Source organism: Oryx dammah, unplaced genomic scaffold (genome assembly GCF_014754425.2).
Source record: "Oryx dammah isolate SB20612 unplaced genomic scaffold, SCBI_Odam_1.1 HiC_scaffold_25, whole genome shotgun sequence".
Classification (NCBI taxonomy): Eukaryota; Metazoa; Chordata; class Mammalia; order Artiodactyla; family Bovidae; genus Oryx; species Oryx dammah.
The window spans coordinates 47,968,533-47,996,111 of record NW_024070209.1 but is presented as its reverse complement, the minus strand read 5'-3'; the positions used below and the strand labels follow the sequence as shown (position 1 = coordinate 47,996,111).

Genomic DNA, 27,579 nt, shown 5'->3' with positions numbered 1-27,579 from the left:
GTACGTGGGGACCACTGAGCCACAGGCCTGACTGCCTGGCCCCATTAGATACCAGGGACGTGGCCAGATCATTCATCCGAATGCTTACCTGCCTCTGCATCACCGCCCCTGGAGTAACTGACCTGCCTCACCTGCAGCCTTCCCTCAGAATGGAGGCCACAAGGTCAGGTTCCCAGCTTGGCACTGGGCTCAGCCACAGGATGTTCCTGGGCATAAGGCTGAGTGCCCAACAAGTAAATGCCTGCTAAATACTACCAATCCAATCCGAAAACCATCCAAGACCACTGCTGACTGGTTTCTGATGCACAGGATTTTGGTGGGCACCATCATATTCTCATAGTTGCAGTGACAATTACTCCAAAGAATTGGTTTGGCAAAGGCGTTAAAGGCTGCCTATTAGATATCTGCCCCAAATAGTTATCCTCTAGAATTCTGACCACCTTTCTTCTCAATCTATGAATATTCCCTAAAGTGCCCTGAAGTCTAGAGTAACAGTTTCCAACCTTAAAAATTGTTTTAAGGGCTATGTATAGTGCAGGAAAATCCATCCTTGTGTCTGTTAATGGTTAAGCATTAAACAGACTTTCTAAATGCAGTGTAGTATCCTGAACTGGATCCTGGAACATAAGGAGGACATTACTGGATAAACTGGGCTTCCCAATGGCTCAGAAGGTAAAGAATCCACCTGCCAATGCAGGTTACAGTCCATGGGGTCACAAAGAGTCAGACATGACTTAGTAGCCAAGCACACACTGGATAAACTGGTAACATTCAAATGAAGTTTGCAGGTCAGTTAACAGTAGTATACCAACGTTAATTTCTTAGTTTTGATAAACGTGCCATGGTGATCTAAGATGTTTCATCAGGGCAAACTGAGTAAAAAGTACATAAGAATTTCTGTAGCATGTCTGCAATTCTTCTATACGTCTAAAAATTAGTCTAAAATAGATTTATTTTAAAGTAATAAACAAGTTTGCTATACTATGGTCTAACTGTTTATTATTTCCTCAAGACTCATGTTTTGAAAGGGCTTCCCTGGTGGATCAGTGGTAAAGAATACACCTGCCAATGCAGGAGATGCAAGAGACTTGGGTTCGATCCCTGGGTCAGGAAGATCCCCTGGAAGAGGGCATGGCAACCCACTCCAGTATCCTTGCCTGGAGAATCCCATGGACAGAGGAGCCTGAGCCTGGTAAGCTACAGTCCATGGGGTCGAAAAGTCGGGCACAACTGAGGCGATCTGGCATGCACTCAGACACAAGGTGTCCAAAACAGGTGACACTTTTTCTGCCCTGGCACACTGCCTGCATTATAATAAAAAATGAACGGCCAGTATCCACATAGCACATTCGACACAGCAGGCACTGGGCTCAATATTTCAAATGGAAAATCTTATTTAATCCTCACTAGTTCAGAAGAAAAACCAGAAAGCATTGTTCAGTTCAGTTGCTCAGTCATGTCCAACTCTTTGCAACCCCATGAATCGCAGCACACCAGGCCTCCCTGTCCATCACCAACTCCCAGAGTTTATCAAACTCATGTCCATTGAGTCAGTGATGCCGTCCATCCATCTCATCCTCTGTCGTCCCCTTCTCCTCCTGCCCCCAATCCCTCCCAGCATCAGAGTCTTTTCCAATGAGTCAACTCTTCGCATGAGGTGGCCAAAGTATTGGAGTTTCAGCTTTAGCATCAGTCCTTCCAATGAACACCCAGGACTGATCTCCTTTAGGATGGACTGTTTGGATCTCCTTGCAGTCCAAAGGACTCTCAAGAGTCCTCTCCAACACCACAGTTCAAAAGCATCAATCAATTCTTCAGCGCTCAGCTTCCTTCACAGTCCAACTCACATCCATACATAACCACTGGAAAAACCATAGCCTTGACTAGACGGACCTTTGTTGGCAAAGTAATGTCTCTGCTTTTCAATATGCTATCTAGGTGGGTCATAACTTTCCTGCCAAGGAGTAAGCATCTTTTCATTTCATGGCTGCAGTCACCATCTGCAGTGATTTTGGAGCCCCTCAAAATAAAGTCTGACACTGTTTCCACTGTTTCCCCATCTATTTCCCATGAAGTGATGGGACCGGATGCCATGATCTTCGTTTTCTGAATGTTGAGCTTTAGCCAACTTTTTCAGTCTCCTCTTTCACTTTCATCAAGAGGCTTTTTAGTTCCACTTCACTTTCTGCCATAAGGGTGGTGTCATCTGCATATCTGAGGTTATTGATATTTCTCCCAGCAATCTTGATTCCAGTTTGTGCTTCTTCCAGTCCAGCATTTCTCATGATGTACTCAGCATATGAGTTAAATAAGCAGGGTGACAATATACAGCCTTGACATACTTCTTTTCCTATTTGGAAACAGTCTGTTGTTCCATGTCCAGTTCTAACTGTTGCTTCCTGACCTGCATATAAGTTTCTTAAGAGGCAGGTCAGGTGGTCTGTATTTCCTTCTCTTTCAGAATCTTCCACAGTTTATTGTGATCCACACAGTCAAAGGCTTTGAAGGCAGAGGAACCTGTGATCAAATTGCTAACATCCACTGGATCATCAAAAAAGCAAGAGAGTTCCAGAAAAACATCTATTCCTGCTTTATTGACTATGCCAAAGCCTTTGACTGTGTGGATCACAATAAACTGTGGAAAGCATTGTTAAACAAACTTAAAACTACAAAAGTGAAAAAGCAGTAGTACTAAGTCTCTCAAATTTCTTCTCAGGTACCCCTAAGAGCAGGGCAGAGCTGAGTGGGAGACACTCTATTCCAGGGATCTGAGAGGACAGCTATAGCAGCCTGAAGGAGGCACTAATATTCTTCAGATGCTCACAGTTTTTCTTTAAAATTCACCTACATTTTTTCTTTTGAAATAAATATAATTTTTATTTTGGCTGTGCTAGGTCTTTGTTGTTGTGCACGGGCTTCATAGTCTTCCCCGGTGGCTCAGATGGTAAAGCGTCTGCCCGCAATGCGGGTGACCCGGGTTCGATTCCTGGGTTGGGAAGATCTCCTGGAGAAGGAAACGGCAACCCACTCCAGTACTCTTGCCTGGAGAATCCCATGGACGGAGGAGCCTGGTAGGCTACACCCCATGGGGTCACCAAGAGTCGGACACGACTGAGCAACTTCACTTTCACGGGCTTTATAGTTGTGGCACATGGGCTGAGTTGTCCCGAGGCATGTGGGATCTTATCTCCTGGACCAGGAATGGAACCAGTGTCCTCTGCCTTGGAAGGTAGAGTCTTAACCACTGGACCACCGAGGAAAATGTCCCTCACCTACATTTTAGTTCTAAATATATCCACACTTGTTTGACAACAAAATGGTTTGAACTATTTATCAAGTAAATTTCTTAACTTCTTCCTCAAAAATCTTTCAGAATAGTGACCACCTGTGGCAAGAGGTGCCTCATTCAGGCCGTGGGGCACTGCCTGACACTGTACACTAGTGGCAAGGACTGAGCATGCACCAGGATACCCGCCGGTTCTAAGACCCCAGACACCCACCATCTGCTGGCCCACCACAGACACACAGCCAAGAAGCATGTGGTACAGAGGACCAGGGATCCCCAAGTCGTGGGACACGTCTGATGGTCACACGTGAAGAACACACGGAGGGCCGCCCAGGGCCTGCTTACCCTGGGGTTCAGTGTCCTTCTGGTCAGCTCTCCTGTGCACCATGGCCGGGTATGTGATGGTCAGTTTGCTATTGTGCTCCTTTCGGATCACTGACCGCCCAGTTCTAGACATGAGGACAGTTGTGAGGAGAGAGAGAAAAAAAACCCAACAATGTAAAATCTAAGATATGATACAAATGAACTTATCTAGGAAAGAAAAGCAGACTCACAGCTTTAGAGAAGAGACCTGTGGTTGCCAAGGGTAGGTAGGTGAGGGAAGATTTGGGAATTTGGGATTAGCAGATGCAAACTATTATGTATAGGATGGATAAACAGCACAGAGAATGATATTCAATATCCTACAATAACCCATAATGAAAAAATATGAAAAAGAATACATATAGATGTATATAACCAAATAACTTTGCTACATAGCAGAAGTTAATACAATATAGTAAATCAACTATACACCCATAAAATAAAATTTAAAAAATCAGAGGCAAGTGCCTAGGACTCACTTGCAGTGGGGACATCTCTTAGCAGTCATATGTACCTTCCAGAAGACAGAGATGAGTTTGCTCCTGCTCTCACAGACATTTTTCACCTGTTAAAAAGAGTCAAAAAGCCTGAGTGCCATCCTGAAGAGAATCTAGTAGGTATACATTTTGTAGTTTTCACCTATTATTGAAAAATCAGAGGAAGCCACGCCATTTCTTAAAATTCTCCCCAAAACCCTAACATAACCAAACCCTGCCAATCACTAAGCGACTTCTTTAAGTTTCCTCATTCATAATAGGGGAAACTTACCAAGCTGTTACTAAGATGAAGAGATCATGAGGGCAGTGGTAGGCTTGGAAGACAGCAAGGATCAACAAATTTAAATTTAATAAATTAAACAATTTAATTTTAAATTAAACCTGAAACAGCAGCTGCTATCTCCCCTGGATGGACCTCAGGGCTCTGAGGCAAGGCACGTCCACAATTAAGCAACACTAGTGGTTCGGAGCTAGTTCTGCAAACGAGACCCACCCTGGGGACTTTTGTACCCCTCCGTGGGGCCCCAACCCAGACCACTTAAGTCATAATCTCTGGTGTGAAACTTGGGCATTAGGTGAATCAGATCTCAAGATTAGCCCTGCAGGTTGATTACCTACACCATTCATTGGCTGAACAAATTAACACTTACACAGATGCTATGGGGGAATGGGGAGGCAGTGGTCACTTAGCACTGGAGAGAGAAACAAGAACAGGACATGGGCCTCATTCTCCAAATGAGACGTAAGCCAGAACCTCACTGGACACTGTACCCAAAGCACCTAATTTCTTCTAACCTTTTCCTCAGTTCTACAGGCAGGCATCAAAGATGAGAAACGAGTGGCTTGGGGACGGTTATGTAACTTACAAGGTCACAGGCTTCACGAGAGCCAGAGCCGGGATTCAAAGCTGACCCAGGTCTGCTTTGGGAAGCCAAAAAAAATAATTGTTTGACTCTGTGCAACCCTACAGACTGTAGCCTGCCAGGCTTCTCTGTCCATGAGATTCTCCAGGCAAGCATACTAGAGTGGGTTGCCATTTCCTGCTCCAGGGGATCTCTCCAACCCAGGGATCAAATCTGGGTCTCCTGCACGGCAGGGGGATATCTTTATTGTCTGAGTCAAGGGATAAGTCAAAGACAGTGTAGCAGGAACTATGATAATTATGCTAAAAACCAAGTGTTCAGGGAACAGAGAGATGGGATAACTCACTTGTGCACCCTGGGATCCCAGGAGGTTGTTCTGCAGGATTTTGATTGTATATTGTTCTAGCTCTTCCTGAATTTCACAGGCAGTAGGATCAGCATTTTCTTCCAGAAACTGAAAAACAAGAGAAAAGCCATGTGATCAAAGTAAAGCAAGTGCATGACGAGCAGCACCAGGGGCAGCCCCTCCAAAGGGGGGACAGCTTTATCCGAGGGGAGAGAAAGGAGAAACCTCAGGGCTGCTGTGGTGCCTTTTCAAAACAGTTTGGCCACGTTGCTGGTTTAAAAAAAAAAATCAAAATTGAGAATGTCCTGGGACTTCCCTGGTGGTCCTGTGGCTAAGACTCCAAGTTCCCAATGCAGGGGGCCCAGGTTCAATCCCTGGTCAGGGAACTAGATCCCACATACCACAACTAAGAGTCCACATGTCACAGTGAAGACTGAAGATCCCACCTGCCACACTCAAGACCCAGCATGACCAAATAAATAAATAAGCAGATATATGTAAATGAGACTATTCAGCTTCCAATGATAGTGGGGTAGATTATTAAGGCTTCCCTGGTGGCTCAGACAGTAAAGAATCTGCCTGCAATGCTGGAGACCTGGGTGCAATCCCTGGGTTGGGAAGATCCTCTGGAGGAGGGCATTGCAACCCACTCCAGTATTCTTGCCTGGAGAATCCCGATGGACAGAGCACTCTGACGGGCTACAGTCTATGGGGTTGCAAAGAGTCAGATATGACTGAGTGTCTAAGCATGGCATGGCATGCAGATTATCAAGTCCAAATGAAAAGTGAAAAAAAAAAAAAAAAACAGGATATTTTTTAAAATGTAAAGTTCTGAAGAGTTGTCAGAACTTTGAGGGATAATCAGGCCATAACGAAGGGAAAATGGGGATTCAGGTCAAAGAGCCCAGGGGCCAAGGCTGCTCTGAGCAGGGCTGCCGCACCGCCCAGCACTGGGGCAGCCTTCAGCGTAGCTGTGTCCCTCCGGGGAAGATGCTGATAGAGGTGGGATGCTCCCTGGAGCTGTACAACATGGCAGCGTGGCCTCGGAAACATTTTACAATCCAGTAATTTTGAACTTTTCATTCTGAGGGTCTTAAATGATGAACAGGACAGAAATCAAAGCCTAGGGTTAGTGAAAGGACAAGAATCAAACAAGATATCTTCCTGCCACATCCCATGCCACAAACACAGAAAGCTGGGGACCTCAAGGACTGTGTCCTTGGGAACTAGATGAGCCCTGGAACAGAACACCTGGATTCCCACGGCCTGTAGCCCAGGGAGCCTTCAGCCTTGACTGTGGACTCTGATGGTCCCAGGTCACCAAGCACAGGGCAGAAGCAATAAGAAGCCTCTCTGGAGAAAGAGGGCAGCATCCTAGACCTCAAATTAGTCCAACAAAGAATTTGCTAAGTACAGTGTGTTGTTGCTTAGTTGCTAAATTGTGTGAGACTCTATCTGACCAACCAGACTCTTCTGTCCATGGGAGTTCCCAGGCAAGAATGCTGGAGTGGGTTGCCATTTCCTTCTCCAAGAGATCTTCCCAACCCAGGGATTGAAATCACATCTCCTATATCGGCAGGCAGATTCTTTACCACTGAGCCACCAGGGAAGCAAGTACAATGACAAACTGTCAAAAATAAGCACACCAGGAGGAGAAAGAAGAGAAGTTTCTGGAAATAAGGACTATAGTTTGATGTTGAAGCCACTCATACCAGTGATGGTTACTTTATAAGTCTCTGTTAGACTGTGGGTTAATTAATGAATTTCTGTGTGCATACTTCACCCCAAAATATTTTAAGGTAGTGGGCATCCCTAATAATTTTACACCAACAGATCTGACATTTTAGACAAAATGGACAAATTCCTGCATGATAAGTTGTTTCAGTCATGTCTGACTCTGTGCAACCCTATGGACCATAGTCCACCAGGCTCCTCTGTCCATGGGATTTCCCAGGCAAAAATACTAGAGTGGGTTGCCATTTCCTTCTCGAGGGATCTTCCCGACTCAGGATGGAAACCATATCTCATGTTTCTTGCACTGGCAGGTGTGTTTTTTACCACTAGCGCCACCTGGGATTCCAAAAAAGTATAATTTACTCTGAGTAAAGGTTTAAGAAAACCCTTCTCTCTCAACACACAAGCTCTCTCTTGGACAAATCTGACCTGAGATTAGTTTTTTAGCCACGTGCACACACAGATACAGTCTTGTTTTGAATGCTTTTCTCACCTCGTTTGGGCTCTGACAACCCACACCAGGTCGCATCTCTGTGCGGAAGCCTACCTGCTCTGCCCACCTAATGTCATTAAGACTGAATTATTCAGGAAAGGGAAGGGGAAGAGGAAACGTGAACGGTTTCCCTGTGTAACAAGAAGCAAGACAAGGATGCATGCTGCCCCTTGAACAAAGCCATGTAGATCCTAGGCACCTAATAAGGTCTGAACAAGAAATGAAACATACAAAGGCTGAAAATAAATAAACTTACTATTATTCACAGGTAATATGAGTGTGTTGAAAAACTGAAAAAAATCCACAAATAAAGTATCAGAATTGATGAGATCCTTGTCTCATTGAATTGTCATACCCTGATGAATAACCAGGTTATTTCATACAAAAGTGAGTAACATTTTGATCTACCAACCAGAAATGAATTTTAAATAAGATATTTATAATAACACCAGGTCATCCCTGGTCGCTTAGACTGTAAAGAATCAGCCTGCAATGCAGGAGACTTGGGTTCAATCCTGGGTTGGGAAGATACCCTGGAGAAGGAAATGGCAACCCACTCCAGTATTCTTGCCTGGAGAATCCATGGACAGAAGAGCCTGGTGGGCTACAGTCCATGGGGCTGCAACAAGTCGGACACGACTGAGAGACTGGCACTTTCACTTTTTACCAGGTTATTAATTATTAATCATGAATAATATATTTATAATAGCACCAGGTTATTATTAATCACAAAGAGAATGTCTCTTTACAAGAGAGATCTGGTGGTCACCATCCATTCCAAATCACCAAACCCAGCATCACCAGTGGCAAAACAACTGGACAACAGGTGCCTCCTAAAATAAGGCAATACAAAGGATTCTACATCAGGTAGGTATAATCTTACCGAAATGCGAATCTCATGAAGAAATAATTGGACAAATCCAGAATGTGAGAAGTCCACAAGACAACTAGTCTTATGTCTTCAAAAAAGTCAGTATCAAGGAAAGAAATTCCCTATATTAAAATATCTTACATTAAAGCAGACCAAAGAGATATAACCATTCAAAGCTATGCATGAACTCTGGTTGGATCCTGGGTTTGGGGGGAAAAAAGCTCACTGATGGATAAAATTGTATTGTATGTTGTTTTCACGAACATTTCTTTAATTATTCTTATAGCTTCATGTTTTTAAGCCTAGTTATTTGTACTCAAAGTCACCAGACTTAAAGCTCCAGCATTCTGGTGACCTTTCTTTTCGGCTACACTGGGTCTTAGCTGCTGTGCATCTAAGCAAGTGGGGGCTACTCTCTAGTTGTGGTGCTCGGGGCTTCTCATTGCAATGGCTTCTCCTGTTGCAGAGCTCAGGTTCTAGAGTGTGGGTTCAGTAGTTGTGGCCCACAGGCTTAGTTGTTCCACGGCATGTGGAATCTTCCTAGACCAGGGATGGAACCCTGCATTACCACTGGACCACCTGGGAAGACCCTGGTAACTATTCTTAGGGGACTATTCATACACAAACAGCTCTTGTGCCTGTCACTCTGGCTTGTCTGATTACCAGGATAGTCACATTACCTACCCTGTAGAGAATTCTCTCCAGCTCATACACTGCTTGCAGGGCCCCAACTTCCAGGACTCTCAGCTGGCAGAGTAAGAGGTGAACCACAGCCCGGGGGCAGGTCAGCATGTGACAGTTTAAACAGGAGCCCCGGAGCAACAGGTAGAGTTTCTGAAGGAGGGAATAAAAAGAGACAGGATATTAGAAAGTGACACAGCAGTCAAAGTGATTTTCAACATACATACTTATGGTTTTTGTTTCTATGTCAGCAGTTTACCCCTTTAAGAATTCCACTTTGACCTGTTGCCTTTGAGCCCCCACCTTGCCTGGGTGTGGCAGGCTACAGTGCCAGAGCACGTGTGCTCAGGCATAACTGGGGTCATCAGCCCCCTCAGAGGCGGCCCTTTTTTAACCTTGAGCAACAGGGCAGCCCTGGGTTGCTGGGGCTGGGGTATGGGGGGCGGGGGTGAGAATTCCATCTCACCCTATGTACCTGGAAAGTCCTTCTTCGCCTTAAGAATTTGATAGATATTCTTCTGTATTTTTCACTGATGGTTTTATTTTAATCCATTAACATTAGAAATTTACTTTGGATCTGAGGTAGGGAACTACCTTTATTTTATTTAAATACTAAATTTAATACTTATTTAAATATTGAAAATTATTTAAATATTTAACGTTTAAAATATTTAGTATTTAACAAGACATTCTGCTTCCCCTAATACGATTAAGACAAAAATCACGTCCATGTACACTAATCTGAGGAGCTTAAAGTAAATCCCGGAGGCTGAGTTAACTGATGTTAAGAAGCTGGACGTGTCTAAGTAGGACTGGATGGTCATCATTCTCAGCTCAGCGCTGGGCCTTCTGGTGCTGTTCCTCCTGCTACTAAGCAAGCGTCTACAAATCTGCCAGAAGGCCTCAGGATGGCCTAGAGAATTCCAAAGTCGTCTATGGCAGTGGTCCCCAACCTTTTTGGCACCAGGGAATGGTTTCATGGAAGACAATTTTTCCACAGAGGATGGGGTGGGAGGGGATGGTTTCTGGATTACATTTATTGTGCAGTTAATTTCTATTATTATTACATCAGCTCCACTTTGGATCATCAGGTATTAGATCTGGGGAGTTAGAGACTCTTGCTCTATTGCCAGGGAAGCCCCACCCACATTTCTGAAAGGCATAAATCCTCTGAAACAAAAGCGGCTGGATCTGAACACTGCTCCCCTCGCCCTTCTTCCTCCGTTCCCTCCCCCTAGCTTTGCATAAAGATAACCCAGCTTTGGCGATTCTCAACAAGAATCAGACTGAAGTTCATCTAGGCAGGGCTAGAGGCTAAGTCGAATATACTGGCTTTGGCTCCTCCAGGTTTTAAATCTCAAAGTAAAGAGCACTTTCATTTGGAGTGTCTGGAACTAACCTCCTCCTGAGACACCTGCCCTGGGGAGAGGGTGAGCACTCATGAATCCCACCCGCAGCCCCGAGACCCACGTGGGCTGGATAGCCCGGTCAGGACTTACATCGAAGAGGAGAGGGTTGTACACGGTGAGTGGGAGCTCGATGTGGCCCAAGTGCCCAGAGCAGTGGGTGAAGTCCTGCACGCAGGTGGAGCACACCTCTTTGGAGTCGGCGGGTCCCAGAGCTAAATCATACAGGCCATTTACCGAGGGGTTCCCCAGGCTGTCCAGGTACCGAGGGTTCGTAATGGACTTCACACTTAATTTCCTAAGGATATAAAAACCATCAGGGAAGACTAAGGTTACCCAACTTCTCAGATGTTTCCTCTTTGGCACTTACAAATTCATGCTTTAACATCCAGACCCTTAGCTGCGCTGACAGCTCCAGAGGGCAGACTTGGTGTCTGCCTTGCTCCTCACTGCAGCTCAGCACTTAGCACACAACAGAGGCTGAATGAAGAAGAGTGAGTGGTAACATCTCTGAAAGCCAGATTTAGTACAAATCTTGCACTAACTGAGCACTGGAAGGCTTCATACGAAGGAGTTAAGTACTCACTACACGACAAATGCTCTATAAGCAGCAAGCTACCCAGTATTTTCCAGTATTCTTGCCGGGAAAATTCCATGGACAGAGGACCCATGGGGGGGGGCTATAGTCCATGGGGTCACAAAAGAGTCTGACATGACCGAGCGTGCATGCATGTGTGTGTCTTTAACCCTCCGAGACAGGCACTATGATGTGTGTTTTTCAGAGGAACAAACAGGCTTAGAGTGGTCAGGTGACGTAATCCAGGTGACAAAGCCCAGAACGGTGGAGGCGGTGTTGAAGGTAGGAGAGAGATGTGGACCAGACTTAATGCCAAAGCCCACACAGTTCAGAAAAGGGGAAGTGTTAGCACTCAGTCGTGTCCGGCTCTTTGCAATCCCATGGACTATAGCCTGCCCAGCTCCTCGTCCATGGGATTTCCCAGGCAAGAAACTGGAGTGGATAGTCATTTCGTACTCTAAAAGAAATCCTATACACATTACCAGTCACTCTCCATCCATCTTGATCTCCCTCCCACCAGTCCTAGGCAGTGACTGACTTACTTTTTGTCTCCAGAGAACTGTCCATCTAGACATTTCACATAAATGAAATCATGTGATATGTGGTCTCTTAGAGCTGGCTTATTATACTTTGCATGCATTTTTTAAAATATTTACTTTTATTTATATTTATTTTGGCTGTGCCACTCTTAGTTGTACCACACAGGATCTAACTGCCTGACTGAACCCAGGTCCCCTGCACTGGTAGCCCAAAGTTTTGGTCACTGGACCACCAGGGAAGTCCCTGCATAATTTTAAGACTCATCCACATCATAGCCTGTATTTATATATTTTTTATTTTAAATAGCCAAATAATATTCCATTTTGGGTTTCCCAGGTGGTATTCGTGGTAAAGAATTTGCCTGCCAGTGCAGGTGATATAAGATATTAGGGTTTGATTCCTGGATTGGGAAGGTTTCCTGGAGTAGGAAATGGCAACCCACTCCAGTATTCTTGCCTAGAGAACCCACGGGCAGAGGAGCCTGGCAGGCTACAGTCCAGGCGGCCGCAAGGAGCTGGACACGACTGAGAGACTGAGCACATACACAATATTTCATTGTACGGCTATACCACTTTTATTGGCTTACTTTTACACTTTGGCTATTATAAATAATGTTGACAGAAACTTCTGTATACAAGTTGCAGTGTGAATATATTTTGTCTATTTCTCATGGATATATACCAAAGATTGGAATTGCTGAATTACATGGTAACTCTATGTTTAACTTTTTTGAGACCCTGCCAGACGGTTTTCCAAAGTGTGGCTGCACCATTTTACATTCCCAGCAGCAATACATCAAGGCTCTGTGTGTGTGTGTGTTAGTTGCTCAGTCACATCCGACTCTTTGCAACTCCGTAGACTGCAGCCCACCAGGCCCCTCCATCCATTGGATTCTCCAGGCAAGAACACTGGAGTGGGCTGCCATTTCCTTCTCCAGAAGGACTACAGAAAGAAAGGGAAGTCACTCAGTTGTGTCCAACTCTTTGCAACCCCATGGACTGTAGCCTACCAGGCTCCTCCATCCATGGAATTTTCCAGGCAAGAGTACTGGAGTGGGTTGCCATTTCCTTCTCCACACCAAGGCTCTAATTTCTCCAAATCCATGCCAGCATATTTTGTGATCTTTCTGTTTCCAGTCATCTTAGCAGGTATGAGGTAGTATCACACTGTGGTTTTGATGACTAATGATGGTGAGCATCTCTTCATGTACCTATTGGCCACTGGTATATCCTCTTTGGAGAAATGTTTATTCAAACCCTTTACCTATTTTTTAACTGGGTTATTTGCTTTTTTATTACTGAGTTGCAAGACTGCTTTAAATATTCTGAACACATGTGTTTTATCAGACATAAGATTTGCACATACTTTGAGTCTTGTCTTTTCACTTGATGATATTGTTTGCACAGTTTAAAAATTTTTAATGATTTAAACTCACTACTATTACTACTTTCTCCCACTACCTTTAGGCTAAATCATTCTTCACTGGACTTGGAGAAACATTCATCTACATTTCCGTCTCTCATTTTACTTGGAGCTCTAAAACTTAACTGGAATTATAAATAAGAAAAACATTTACTGTGTCAGGCAAACACAAACTAATTAGAATAAGGCAAACACTAATTAGGTCTGGGTGCAAAGCCTTTACCACTAGATCCTCTTTCTATCATGTTCCATAAGTTGGCACTTCACTTCCCTTGCCTGGAGCCTATAATGATGGAAAAAGAGTTGGCAGGTGGGTCCAACACAGACCCACGCCAATTGGCAGAACTCTGTCCTGTGCTTGTAAAGACTATACAAAGAGCTCACATCCAAACTGAATGTATGTTTTTGTCTTCATCCTCAGTCTTTCTACGGTAAGGAACAAAGCGCCTCTCTCTAGCTAGGGAAAAGGAGAAAATTCCTCTAATTATTGCAGGAATGGGATACAGAGGAAGGGCAACCAGCAAGAATTCCACCAGAGAGAACAGAGTTTAAGACTAACAAACTTGGGTTTCAGGATGACCTTTGCTGCTTCCTAGAGTCACCTTCGGAGAAGGCAATGGCAACCCACTCCAGTACAGTTGCCTGGAAAATCCCATGGATGGAGGAGCCTGGTGGGCTGCAGTCCATGGGGTCACTAAGAGTAGGACACAACTGAGCGACTTAACTTTCACTTTTCACTTTCATGCACTGGAGAAGGAAATGGCAACCCACTCCAGTGTTCTTGCCTGGAGGATCCCAGGGACGGGGGAGCCTGTGGGCTGCCGTCTATGGGGTCGCACAGAGTCAGACACGACTAAAGCGACTTAGCAGCAGCAACAGAGTCATCCTGTTCTCTGGAAAGGAATTTTTCTCCTATAACTAGAGTCACCCTCACAAACGGTTGTAATAAAAATGGAGAGGACCAAGAGCTGAACAGATAGCTCCTCCGCCCACCCATGCATGCACTTAACAAACAGTGCTTTTAATGTACCAGACACACTTTTAGATGCTGGGAAAACACAAGAGTCCCTGCGCTCATGGGCTTTACATGCTATTGAAAGCAGGCAGACAAAAACCAAAATTGGTAAGCACACAGTTTATTAGATGGAAGAAAATGTTATGAAGAAAAGCAAGCAGAAAAGGGGAGGATAATAGAGTGGGCCAATGGTTGGGGAGAGTCCGTACTGAGAAGCTTATACTTGAACAAAGGCCTGAAGATGAAGGAGCCAGCCATCACAGGAGGTCACCTTCACAGGAGGAAGAAGCAGGGAGTGCAAAGGTCCTGAGATAGATGTGTGCCTATGGCACTCTGGGAACAGCTAGGAGGCCAGGGTGAGTACAGAGGTAAGTTCAGAGAAATAACCAGGGGGCAGAATGACCTTTCTGGGCCATTTTAAGGACTTGGCTTTTACTCCAAGTGAGCTAGGAAGCTACTAGAACCTAGCACAACAAAAGGTAGCATAATTACTGAAATTTCTCAACCCTAGACTCAAATAGATCAAATGTTAGTAATGGGTATAAATTTACTCATGCAGTTCTCTGAAAACTCCACAATTCACTTGTAAAAAAAAAATCAATTCTCTTGCTTTTGAATGAAATAGTATCAATTTATGGCTAGTGATGATACAATTGAATTTCAGGAGCAGCATACTGTTGTACCTCAGGAGTTTATTCATCCAGTCAGTCAGTGAGAGTTAAGGATAAAAGAAAGACCAGTGGAGAGAGACAAAAATACAAACAAGCACAAAAAGTAACCAAGGAACCATGATACAACTGTACTAGGTGCAGAAAAATCTCAGAAACGAGGGAGGCTGAGTGTAAGAGATGCTCTCCAGGTGCCTCCAGTGGGGGCAGTGGGGTGAGAGCAGGGAAGCAGACCCCTCTGGCAGAGGGGATAATGCATGTGGAGGAAACAGCTTGAAGAAAGGCACAGATGATGAAACCTGATGGCAGTTTATGGAACGTGCAAGTGGTTTAATAGGGCGAAAGAAGGGATGATGTTACACCTAAAATCAGCACTGGCCTGATCATGGGTAAACCTGTAGGCTAAGCTAAAAAGTATCATTTACCTGAGAGGAAATGGAAAGCCTTTGGAGGATTTTAAGGGGAACAGGAGCATCATCGCATTTGCACTTCAGAATAATTTTAACAGCAAGGTAGAGGAGGGACTGCAGTGGTGTAAGGGCAGGGAGACGGAAGAGAAAGACAATTCAAACAAGAGATACGATGTGATGAAAAGGAGGGTAGAGAATAAAGAAATACACAGAGGACACACAATAAGAACCCAATAAGCAAATAAGATGTCAGGAGAAATGGGTCTAGAATTACAGCCCTGTCACGGAATAGTGAACACTTTGCACTAGATTAAGGTATACCATTTTGGAGGGACAAGTTCTCCCTCTCTGTAGGGATAGCTGTTGAGTTTTTGGTATATGAGTTTAAGATCCCGGTGTGAAATTCAAATAGAGATGTCCAACTGCTGCTGAAAAAAACAAGTCTGAAAAATTAGGGAAAGAAATTTGGGTTGGAGATTTATATTTGAGAGTACAGATCATGAAAGTGGTGAAATTGTCTAGGGAGGACATTTTGGAAAAGAAAAGCTATTTGACTGGAATAGAATCTCAGGGAACAGCAATATTTAAGGAAAGGAGGAATCAGCTAAAGAGCCTGAGATGAATTCGAGTATAAGCCCCTCCTTCACCAATGTGTCAGGAATGCGGCTCAGACGGTAAAGAATCTACCTGCAATGTCAGAGACCTGGGTTCGATCCCTGGGTCAGGAAGATCCTCAGGAGAGGGAATGGCAACCCACTCCAGTATTCTTGCCTGGAGAATCCCACGGACAGAAGAGCCTGGCGGGCTACAGTTCACATGGTCGCAATAAGTTGAACAGGACTGAGAGAATAACATTTTCACTTTTCATGAACACCTAGCTTGCTGCTGCTGCTGCTAAGTCGCTTCAGTCGTGTCTGACTCTGTGCGACCCCATAGACGGCAGCCCACCAGGCTCCCCCATCCCTGGGATTCTCTAGGCAAGAACACTGGAGTGGGTTGCCATTTCCTTCTCCAATGCATGAAAGTGAAAAGTCAAAGTGAAGTCGCTCAGTCATGTCCGACTCTTAGCAACCCCACGGACTGCAGCCTACCAGGCTCCTCCATCCATGGGATTTTCCAGGCAAGAGTACTGGAATGGGGTGCCATTGCCTTCTCCAGAACACCTAGCTTAGTGCCTGGCAAAAACTGGATGATCAATAAATGTTAGTGGGTTGATAAACTGAGTCAGGAAGGAAACAATACATGTCACAGAAATAGAAGAACCTGAAAATAATTAAGTTCTGTCAAACGCTACGGCGATGAAAAGGAGGGCTTAAGAGGGTATTTTTGATTTCGTATTAATAACTAGGCAGAGAATACAGACGGTCCAACCGAGAAGTTGTCCCATGAATTGAGTCTTGAAGAATAATCATCTTATAGACAAGAGGAGACTCATCATGCGCTTAATAAACTACGTCAGAGACATTACAGTAACTCCACAAACCAGGCTGATCTAACGAGGAGACTGGCGAACGATAACGCTTCCATCTGGGAACCCCCACCTACCCAAGTGCAAACCAGCCACACCGGGCTCTAGGCAGGGCTCACTAGCCCAAGACGTCCCCAGAACTATAGGTCCCAGCAGGCCATGCGCTACACAGCAATGGACTCAGGAGAAACTGGGCGCAAGACCTGCTGGGAACAGTAGTTTACGGCCCCGACCCCAAGAGGCTCTTGCATGCTTCCCACCAACTCCTTACTTGAGTTCTTCGGCCGAATACATCCCGAAGGAAATGCCCTGCAGCCGCCGCCAGGGCATGTTCTTTGAACCCAACATCCTCCAGTTCAGTTCCGAGCTCCTACACCCAGAGACACTGCCCAGTCACCACTGTGGTACTTTTCACACCACCTCCGGTCCGCAACCATGTGATTTTAAACTGCGCTTGCGCGCGAGAAAGGCTCGCCTTAAGATTTACAGGGACAATACCATTTCCGCTCGAGGTGCGGGGGGGGAGGAAATAATTTCACGACTCTCGAGCGCCCCTTTATTTTGAAAATAATCGAACATATATAAGAAATTAAAATAATCTTTTAGGAAAGATCTTCGAGGGAAATGAGGCCTACTGAGCCTTTAACTTCTGAAGCAAAGTCTTTCAAACCATGAGCTTGTAACCTATTTTATGATTGATTTCTTCTTGTTCCGTCTCAGCCAATAGCCGAGCCATTCCCCGCCCACCTCTCCCGCCTTAAGGTGGAGGGCGTGCTTTCCCAGCATACTATGCAAAGACGCCAAATATGGCGTCCGTGGCGTCCGCAAGGTGGCTGAGGGTCAGCTGTGGGCTTCGCGTACCGCTGACGGCTCGGCGGGCGGGTCCCTGTGGACGGACCCCTAGTAGCAGGTAAGAGAAGCTTGGAGAACCCATGAGAAAGAACCGGGATCATCTTGGCTCTTTGTATCCCCTTTCCCACTTACTGCTGGGGAACTAGATGCGGTGGAGTGGAATGAGCGCGCTCGTGGCCGCGCGACCCGGCAAGCCAGCACGCGGTGCGGCACGTTTTTGAGCAAGGGCTCCAAACACGCTTTTTGGGGATGGAGATTTCTTACTTGGCTGGTCTACGCCGGGGTTAGAACTCTCGGGAAGATTAGGCTTCTTCTGTGGGGGAATCCTGCATTCTAATAAGTGTAGCTATTACTCATCCCGTCCCACGTATTTTTTTAAAAAAGAAAACTTTATCCGCCCTTACTCTTTTTCTCCCACCCGGGAGGAATGGGGGGAAATCAGGTTTTCCCAAATTAAAGGCCGTTTACGAGTTCCACTGGATGTTGTGGGGATGTTTGACGGAAGAAATTTTCCACGTGTTCGTAAAAACAGGAAAGCCCAAAAGATGTGAGGACAATCTGAATGAAGTCGCTGTGATTGTTGAAACTTTGCACGTGTATCATTTGTGTAATTTCTTTTCAATACAAACAATATCGTTGTGGAAGTATGAAAGCCAGCAATTGCTTGTGAAAGTTGGAAATAACCTACTTTTAGATTGGATGTTTGCATTTCCTTTGCGAGGTGATAGTAGACAAATTACCTTATGTGTAGACTGGAGCTAGTAGTAGCCATGGGAAAACAGTGACGAATAAGTGAGTTGTGTAATTTACAGTGTACATTTTATATTAAGGCCTTCCCTAAACTCGGCTCACAAAAGAGAAAATTGCTCCACCAGGTAGTGCAGAGAGGGGTTGATTTAAGAGGACACTGGAGACCAAAACCAGTAAAGGAAGTAATTTTCTATCTTAATCACATCTTGACAATTTTCTGAAGGGTATCAGTGCTGTGTACGAGGAAATTACTTACAAGATAGTGTATGTGATCTGCGTGGTATGTTGACTTTATTTTTTTTAAGTGATAACATTTTAAAACTCATTCAGGGGTCAGTGGTTCTATATTTTGGGTTAAAAAAATAATAGCAGTTCCAAGTTTATATTAGGACACAGGTATTTGGTACATTCCTGAGTGTTGAAGGAAGTGGAATGAAAAACCATGCTGATCTTAGTTTCATAATTTGCTTTAAATGGCTTTGTCTTTTATTATCATTAGATCATTATGATCATTAGATCATCATCCATGTATAATCAGGAGCCCATTAAATCATTTCTTTTAGCCCCAGTGTTTTAGGTCTTCAGAGTTGAAAGTCCTTTATATTTCAGGTCAGCTGTTAAAATGTTCAAGTACTACTAAATGTTTCCTTTTTTTCCTATGATTTTATTTAATGAGACTGCCTGATTTTAAAAATTGTTGGCCATATTATATCTGTATCTTGTACTTATTTTGTCATGGTTTTGAACTTGCCATTGAGGCCATGTCTTCTCAGCATACCTTGATATGAATTATCCGATCAGTTTGATCCATGATAATTGGAAAATTTTGGCTCATTTGCACATAGTTAGGGGTGAGCTGGAAAGTTCATTAATGAGTATTAGCTTTAGAGCTTTTATTTATTTATTTATTTATTGCAGATTTTATTCTGGAAGTGCAGCTGTCCCAAAGGTTGAAGGAGCTGATGTAGCAGGTATATAAAAATGTGTTGAAATAACTCCATTTTTATGTTGATGCATTATACTTCTTTATATATATTGGAAACTGATTTTCTTTTATTTTTCGCATTAAGGGACTGAAGAAGTAGTCATCCCAAAAAAGAAAACTTGGTGAGTATTCAGCATTCATTCAAAAAGTGGTTAAGTGCTTATGAGAAACGTTGTTAGATAAGAAGCCAGTGACAGGAATAGCAATTGGAGGTAGAGAGTAGTGAGTGAATGGGGAGTGAGATTTACTTAAAAGACCTATCTGAACTAAGTTTGGGTTAATATTTATGTAGTGATGGTCAGTCATGAGATATCATTATTAGAATAATTTCTGTTTTTCTTTCTTAAGGAGGTTTCACATTGTTAGGAGACCTTAAAAAATTATCTTTGTGGTCTTTAGTAGGTAAATGGTGCAGACTGCAAAATTTAGCTTTTTTAACCCACTGGATAGATCCTTGAACAAATTGCCTTATACATACTCAACACTTGTTGAATATGTAAGAATTAAAACTTACAAAAACTCATGTAGTAATGATATTACTGAATGCATTGAAAGATCTTTCAAAAAACTAGGTCTTTTTTGAGTATGACTTGAAGATTCAGACTCATTAAAAAAAAAAACCAAAACTCTTAAATTAATGATCATTGCCAAAAGGGGAGTGGGATAAATTGAACATGCAAAAAGGAAAATATAATTACCACCAATGACCCTATTCAAAGACAAGTTACTTAATCTGTCTTTGCCATAGTAGAATGTAGGTAATATACCACCTGCCTCAGAGGATTACATGAGCATTTCAACAGTTAATACCACATAATCAGATCTCAGTAGATGGCAGCTATTATTTTAAAGTTCTGCAGTATAACCTTTTATATATAAGTAGTATGTGGACATTTAGTTTAGTAGTGATTTGTTAGATGTACTGTTCTGTACTCTGATTTTAATTTTGAGTGATTACATAGTATTTTATTGTATGGATATATTCAGGTTCATTTTTACCTTCCCTAATGGCTCAGTGGTAAAGAATCTGCCTGCCAATGCAGGAGATGTGGGTTCCAGCCCTAAGTCGGGAAGATTCCCTTGAGAAGGAAATGGCAACCCACTCCAGTATTCTTGCCTGGGAAATCTCATCAACAGAGGAGCCTGGTGGGCTACGGTCCATGGGGTAGCAAAGAGTCAGATACAACCCAGTGACTAAAACGTGGGCCTAAGAGTCAGAACCAAGATCAGAATAGGAATATACATAAGCATGAATGAGGCATTTCTTGAATGGCATTCATGTCCAGTGCGCTTTACCAACTCATTGTGCCTCTTTCCCTTCTGACAAAGGTCCCACGGGGAATACAAGAGAGGGTGTGTTCAGATGGCCTACAGTCTAGTTAGAGTGCATATTTTATACTTTATTGCTTCCCTGGTGTCTCAGCTGGTAAAAAAATCCACCTGCAGTGCAAGAGACTTGGGTTTGATCTCTGGATTGAGAAGATCCCCTGGAGATGGGAAAGGCTACCCACTTCAGTATTCTGGCCTGGAGAATTCCATGGACTAGTCCATGGAGTCCTAAAGAGTCGGACACAACTGAGTGACTTTGACTTTTCTTTATTGATAACGCAGTTTAACTGAACCTTAAAATGGGTCAGATGATTTTATTGGCATCAGAGTCACCTGGGAATTTTGTTTAAAATGCATGTTCCTGTAGGTAATTCTTTTGTATAAGCCCCACAAATCTGGTAAACAGTAAGGCAGGATGGTGTGTGATCATGACCTAACTGTGGTGGTGGGAGGTCATGCAGGCCAGTCTCTAATAAATGCTCTTAGAATAGGAGAAATAGGGTAGTTGATATAGAGCCTTGGTTAACAGATTGAGGCCTGTTTGTTTATAGCCCATTAAGTAAAGGTTTAAAAGAAGACTATTTCATAACACAAATTTCAGTGTTAATTAAATTTCTTTTTTTCTTTTTTAGAACACAGCCTCAGTCACTTAATAACTTACTATCTGTGGTTACTTTTATGCTCCAAAGGCAGAGCTGAGTAGTTGTAACAGAATCCTTACGGCCCATAAAGCTTAAAATATTTACAGTCTGTTCCCTTAGAGACAAAGTGATTGATAGAGGTTCTCTAATAGAGAGCCTCTGCTTTCCAGGCTCAGGAATTTGTGCTTTTAGATTGAAAAGAAACTATAAAGACTGAGTTCTTCTTGCCTTATTTGAAAGATAAAGCATCTTTCAAGGCTGTGATTTCTCAGATCACAAGTGCTGTAGAAGACGTTAACAAATTGTAGAGGGTTATTCTGAGTTTTTATATACACTGTTTTTTTTCATATACACATATATTTTTTTCAGAGTATTCTGAGCACATTAGTCTGTGTTGTGTAGTTACTTTAGGGAGAGCATGGAGCCCAATTATGATCAGTGCATAGGTGACTGGACTCATTAAAGAAATGGATGTTAAAATTTACCACACTGGCAAGAAGATGTGGAAAATGGTTACTCAAATACGTTTGTTGATAGGGCAGTCAACTGGAACAACACACTGGAGAGAAATTTGGCAGAACCACAATTTTAAAATGTGCAATACTTAATTGGTTAGCCATTCTGGAGGAATACTTGCAAATATACCCAAAGAGACATGGATGAGAGTGCTCTTTACAACTTGGGAATAATAAGGTGAAATGGCCCCAATGCCCATAGTAAGGAGATAATTAAAAAATGGTTATCATACAATATAACATTTAAAGAAATTAATTAGATTTTCACATAGTAACATGGATAATGCAAACTTATGGAACACATACCCAGAATGACGACATGTTTTTTTGTTTTTGTTTTGTTTTTATGGTAGTGTGTGTGCAGAAGTACCCTTTAAAGTTCTGGAAATATAAACACTAAACCTACAGTAGAGTGGGGGCAAGGGGGTCACAAGATAACATCAGATAGAATAGTCTAGTTTTTTTTTTTTTAATTTATTTTTTAATTGAAGGATGAGTGCCTTATAGAATTTTGTTGTTTTCTGCCAAATTTTTTTTCAGTATTATGTGTTCATTGAGATTATTTTTAAAATAACCCTTGAAGGTGGTAATGATAACCCTGTATGCGAGACAGCAAAAGAGACACAGATGTATAGAACAGACTTTTGGACTCTGTGGGAGAGGGTGAGGGTGGGATGATTTGGGAGAATGGCATTGAAACATGTATAATATCATATAAGAAACGAATCACCAGTCTAGGTTCAATACAGGATACAGGATGCTTGGGGCTGGTGTACTGGGATGACCCAGAGAGATGATATGGGGAGGGTGGTGGTGGGAGGGGGGTTCAGGATTGGGAATTCATATACACCCGTGGCGGATTCATGTCAATGTATGGCAAAACCAATACAGTATTGTAAAGTAAAAAAAAAATTAAAAATCAAAAAAATAAAATAACCCTTTAAGAAACTGGTGACTGATTTGAATGTTCCTAGTGTTTTCACTTGCATTTGTTGAGTATGTTATGAAGATTACTCACTTGGTAAGACTTAAATATGCTGATGAAAAATTTAGTTAGGGAATACTGAGAAAAGAGTGTCTCTCTCTTGCTAAAATTACATTAACTGCTATTTTAGAAAATCCAGTAGATATTGTATACATCAGGGAATAAGTCTTAACATGTAAAGTTTTGTAGATGTTTTCTTTTTTTTTTTCATATGTCTATTCCCATATATAGCTGAATTGGGAGTCCCCAATTTAGATAATAAAGGCACGAATATTACAGAAAGCTGCAGTGAGAATGCAGAGGAAAATGGATACGACATAACATTCAAGGTTAAGAAAGTTTTATGAGATGAGAGTGGAAATTGCTAGCCCAGGGTGATGGTTATAGAGACCAGGCCAGAGAGGGTAGCAAAGCATAGTAGGAACATGTACTAACCACCTTTGGTCAAAAGAATTGAACAGTTTTCTCATTTTCTAACTTATTATTCTAGTGATATTATTCTAGAGATCAGAACTGGCTTTACTTGAGACATGATCTTTGTTAATGGCCAGTCCACTGAGAGTAGAGTCACTTGTTCACGTTGTGAGTGTGAGAAGCCCTGATGAGGGTTAACTTGTGATTCTCGTTCTTAGGGACAAAGTGGCTGTTCTTCAAGCACTTGCATCCACGGTGCACAGGGTAAGTAGGAATTTCAGGTTTTTGTATCTAATTCAGCTAATAATAAACTTAATGTTCATACCTCTTCTTTATTCACAATTTAACTGTTGTGGATCTAGAGAGTTTCATAGCACTATCTAGTCCAGACTCTTCATGTGACAAATGAGAAATCTAAAGCTTTTAAAGTGATTAGCCCAGGGCTGCTTAGGATATTAAAACCTTGACTTGGTGCCATGGTTTTTTCCCTCCAGATTCAGTGTTTTTATACTATGCCAGTGATTTTTAACCTCCTGAAGAGCTTGTTGAAATACATGTTCCTAGGGAATGGTTGGGTATGATATTCTAATGCAAGTGACCTGTAGAACCACTTTGAGAACAGTGTACCCACCATACTCAAATTCAGTGATTAAGAATCTGGGTCTTGGGACCAAATGTTCTGTTTCATCTTTATCCCAAAGTTACCTTTTGTCTTGATACATCAGGGAATTAGTTTTGACATGTAAAATTTCCTACATGTTTTCTTTTTCTTAATGGCATATATTATGAATGTTATATCAAACTTATTTAGAAAAATACATCTGGTTTATAATCTGTTTTCTTATCTGTAAAATGGGTGTTTACTTATAGCACCAAACATTGAGGTTTCAGGTGAGAAATAAGTTAGTACACGTGAAAGGGCCTAGAACGTCAACTGGCACAAAGGACATGCTCAGTAAATGCTGGCTATTTTATTATTGCTCCAGCTATCTGATTTATTTGTGAATAAATTCCTCCCTTCACAATTCAAGAATAGGGCCTGTAGTCTTGATAGATAAACTGAAACCATAGTAAATGCCTCAGAGATAGAACTTTCAAGTTCTCTTTTTTTTTTAACCACAATATCTATGTGGATTCTCACCCTCCTTGAGGCGGTTGTCACAGATTTCCGGAACTGTTTTTCGACTGTGGGTGTTAAACTTATGGGCCAAATACATCCTGGAAGTTTCTGAGATTGGTTTTATAATACTGCATCTCCATACTAGCAAGATACTTAGATTTTCAGCTCACATATCCATAAATAGGCCCTTGAAATGTAACCTCAGAGATTGTTGTCAGTTTTTCAGTGAGATTGACCCAAGGGGCATTTAAGTCAAAGAAGTTGTAGAATTATGTGCACACTTGTCTGATTGGGGCTTGGGCTCTTAAAATCCAGGGGACAATTATTCATTCATTCAGAAACCACACATTCTAACCCTTAATGGTGCTTACCAGGTCATCCAAGCCACCATCATCTCTTACTATGTTGGATTAATTACAGCAGTCTCTGTTCTCTTGACTTCCTCAACCCAGTAAGCAGCCATAGTGACCCTGCTAAAACGTTGACTCACATCACTCTTCTCCTCAGAACTCAAATGGCTTCTGATTTGTTATAAATGAAACAGAAACTGAAACCCCTCCAAGGGTGCCTGAGGCCCTACGTGATCACCCCCATCCCCACCCTAGCTCTAACTGCATTTTCTGCCATCTTTCTTGTACCCTGCTCTAACCAGGCAGCCTCCTAGCTAATTCTCAGTTTCTTATCAGGCACAGGTCTGCCTCGAGGCTTTAATGCTTCCTATTTTTTCTGCCTAGTTTATTTTTCCCTGAGATAATCCACATAATTTCTGCCTTTATCTCTTTAAGTCTTTTCCTTGAGATCTTCCCAGACCACACCATATAAAATTGTATGTTTATTTTCTGTGACAGCTTATCCTCCCTCCCTTCCTTTTCCACAGCAGTTATTGCCTTTAAATTTACTATATGTTTTATTTGCTTTGTTTTCTGGAGGTTTTATTCCCCACTAGATTATGAGTTCTGTGGAGGATAGGATTTTGTTGTCTCCCTGGCACATATGAGGTGCTCAGTAAATATTCAATGAGTGAATAAGGCAGGCACTGAACTAAGCCAGTGGTGGCTAGGCAAAGGGACAGTGGAGTAGGTAGAGGATTTAAGGAACTGCAGTCAGCCACAACTGAATGGAAGTAACGGGAGAGGATCTTTGATTTGGATTGCAGAATGCTTGGTACCCTTCACTGAAATGGAGACGATAAGAGGGGAGGGCAGAGAAGAACAGTTGGAGGTAGATTTGGTGTGAGGCATCTGAGCTACAGGACCAGAGTTGAGGAGGAGTTTCTCAGAAACCATTAAGGTCTTGGAAATCACTGAGGGAGGAAAATGTGGGAAACAAGAATAAAGTCTAGTGAGAGAGGTCCAGCATGTGACCCAAAACTAGAGGCCCAGACAGGTGTTTGATAAAGATGGTGGACAGGACAGAGCCAGGCAGCGGTTGGGAATCATGGAGTGATGGTCCAAGGAAGCCATCCTAGAACTGCTTCCTCTGAGTTGTCCTTCATACCCGTCACGTCTTAGTAGAGAGTGGGTGCACGCGTGCTAAGTGGTTTCAGTTGTGTCCAGCTCGCCAGGCTCCTCTGTCCATAGAATTTCCCAGGCAAGAATACTGCCGTACCCTCCTCCAGGGGATCTTCTCAACCCAGGGATCAAACTCATGTCTCTTACTCCTGCATTGGCAGGCAGGTTCTTTACCACTTTCGCCACCTGTGAAACCCAGAGATCACCTGTGAACCAGATGAAGTGAGCCTCAGAGGAAGGTAAAGGGAATACAGAATTTGAAAGTGGTATCAGGAACTGAGAGCCCTAAAAAGTACTGCTTCCAGGTCCTAGGTCAGAGCATCCTTCTATTAAGAACCACAGGGAAGCTCTCCCCCAGAGAGTCCAGGTGAATACTTCAGGGTGGCAAGGGGACTGTCAGAAGAGATTCAGGAAGTAGGTTGAGTTTGTGAAAGTTGCCAGAAGGTGCAGAGAAGGGGGCTGTGAAGGAGAGGGGAGGAATAGAGGAAGTAATTTGGGGGCCATTCTAAGGGAGACTGCTGGTGCCAAAGAGTTAATCTTGCTCAGGGTTCTACCTGAAACAACTTAAAGAAGTTTGGAACCTTGGGAAACAGGACACTGGAGATGCTGCTGTTGTTCCCGCTTCCTGAGAGGGCCATGTAAATGTTATCCTCCATTTGAAGGAGCCTCTTGGGTGGTTAGTGCCATGCGTTGAAGGGACACCCTAGTTCAGGAAACTGGTGCCCAGGCTGGTTAATTCAGAGGCTCTTCACTTTGCATTTAAAATGGTGATATCCCTGCTGATAGCAGCCTCTAGTTAAAACCAGTCATGGAGATTTAAACCATTGTTTGCTTTAAATTGTGCATAACTATAACCAAGTCTCACAGAGCCTAGGGTATAGCGTAGGTGTTCATGTCTACCAGCATACATATTTCTGCTTTTGTGATACATGCAGTTAAAACTTCCACAAGGTCCTCTTAATAAAAGCCTAGCTAAAGAGACTTGTGTGTCTTCACAGGATACCACAGCTGCACCTTATGCATTTCAGGATGATCCTTACCTCATACCGACATCCTCTGTGGAATCTGTGAGTATTTTTAGGTAACTTGCCTAGTGTTATGTTTTACCTTGTTGGTTTGGGTGACAGGATAACACATAGGACTTATTTTACTTGTAGACACCTTTGAAAAATTCATAGAGGCTAATAGATAAATTGGTAGATTTTCTGATTTCTTTACTACTTTATCAAAAAGTTTTAGAGATTGGCTATGGAGAAGGTATTTGGTTTGGATTTTTAGTACTTTGAGATCTTTCCCACTATAGAGCAATTCACTCAGTTTAAAGGTATTGTTTTTACACACCTCAAGCTGTATGTAGGATCTAACCTGAAATTATGTCACATTCAGCAGAATAATAATAATAATTAGGTACTTTAACTTGGAATTCTGTGTATTACAGTGTTCTTTGGTTGGGGCGGGGGAGGGCAGAATAATTCTTGCTGAGGGTATAACTTTGATCTAAATTGTATGTAGTATAAATTTACGTCTTTTTCTTTATACAGCATTCATTTTTGTTGGCAAAGAAATCCGGAGAGAATGCAGCAAAATTTATTATTAATTCATATCCCAAATATTTTCAGAAAGACATAGCTGAGCCTCATATACCGGTAAGTAGAGGTAATTGCAGTTTTCAGATAATACTATGTAAATATAAACTAAGCTGTCACAACTAATGTTTAAGTAGCCATTTGAATGCCTACAGTATTTGGGTGAAATATTATTTCACCCAAATAGTATTTGGGTCTAATATTATTTTGCCCAAATAATATTTGGGTCTAATATTATTTCACCCAAATAA

The 27,579-nt window shown here is 42.7% G+C and overlaps 2 protein-coding genes and 1 non-coding gene across 3 annotated transcripts in view; 2 read left to right on the top strand and 1 right to left on the bottom strand.

Annotated features, from left to right (window-relative positions):
• POLR1A (RNA polymerase I subunit A) overlaps nucleotides 1-17,094 on the bottom strand; it is an 84,005-nt gene extending 66,911 nt beyond the window's left edge. The window contains exons 1-6 of the mRNA XM_040224265.1: nucleotides 16,912-17,094; nucleotides 10,634-10,838; nucleotides 9,138-9,287; nucleotides 5,356-5,463; nucleotides 4,129-4,214; nucleotides 3,632-3,735 (exon numbers count right to left, since the gene is read on the bottom strand). Coding sequence (XP_040080199.1) covers nucleotides 3,632-3,735; nucleotides 4,129-4,214; nucleotides 5,356-5,463; nucleotides 9,138-9,287; nucleotides 10,634-10,838; nucleotides 16,912-16,988 — 730 coding nt within the window. The 5' untranslated portion in view covers nucleotides 16,989-17,094. The remainder of the gene's footprint in view (nucleotides 1-3,631; nucleotides 3,736-4,128; nucleotides 4,215-5,355; nucleotides 5,464-9,137; nucleotides 9,288-10,633; nucleotides 10,839-16,911) is intronic.
• Nucleotides 9,417-9,543, top strand: LOC120852362. The gene has a single exon (XR_005718542.1). It is a non-coding gene; the product is annotated as a small nucleolar RNA SNORA76 (small nucleolar RNA).
• Nucleotides 17,095-17,430: 336 nt separating the features above from the next.
• Nucleotides 17,431-27,579, top strand: part of PTCD3 (pentatricopeptide repeat domain 3) — a 28,075-nt gene continuing 17,926 nt past the window's right edge. The window contains exons 1-6 of the mRNA XM_040224281.1: nucleotides 17,431-17,550; nucleotides 19,161-19,213; nucleotides 19,313-19,349; nucleotides 23,330-23,375; nucleotides 26,741-26,809; nucleotides 27,284-27,388. Of these exons, the coding sequence (XP_040080215.1) occupies nucleotides 17,447-17,550; nucleotides 19,161-19,213; nucleotides 19,313-19,349; nucleotides 23,330-23,375; nucleotides 26,741-26,809; nucleotides 27,284-27,388 (414 nt within the window). The 5' untranslated portion in view covers nucleotides 17,431-17,446. The remainder of the gene's footprint in view (nucleotides 17,551-19,160; nucleotides 19,214-19,312; nucleotides 19,350-23,329; nucleotides 23,376-26,740; nucleotides 26,810-27,283; nucleotides 27,389-27,579) is intronic.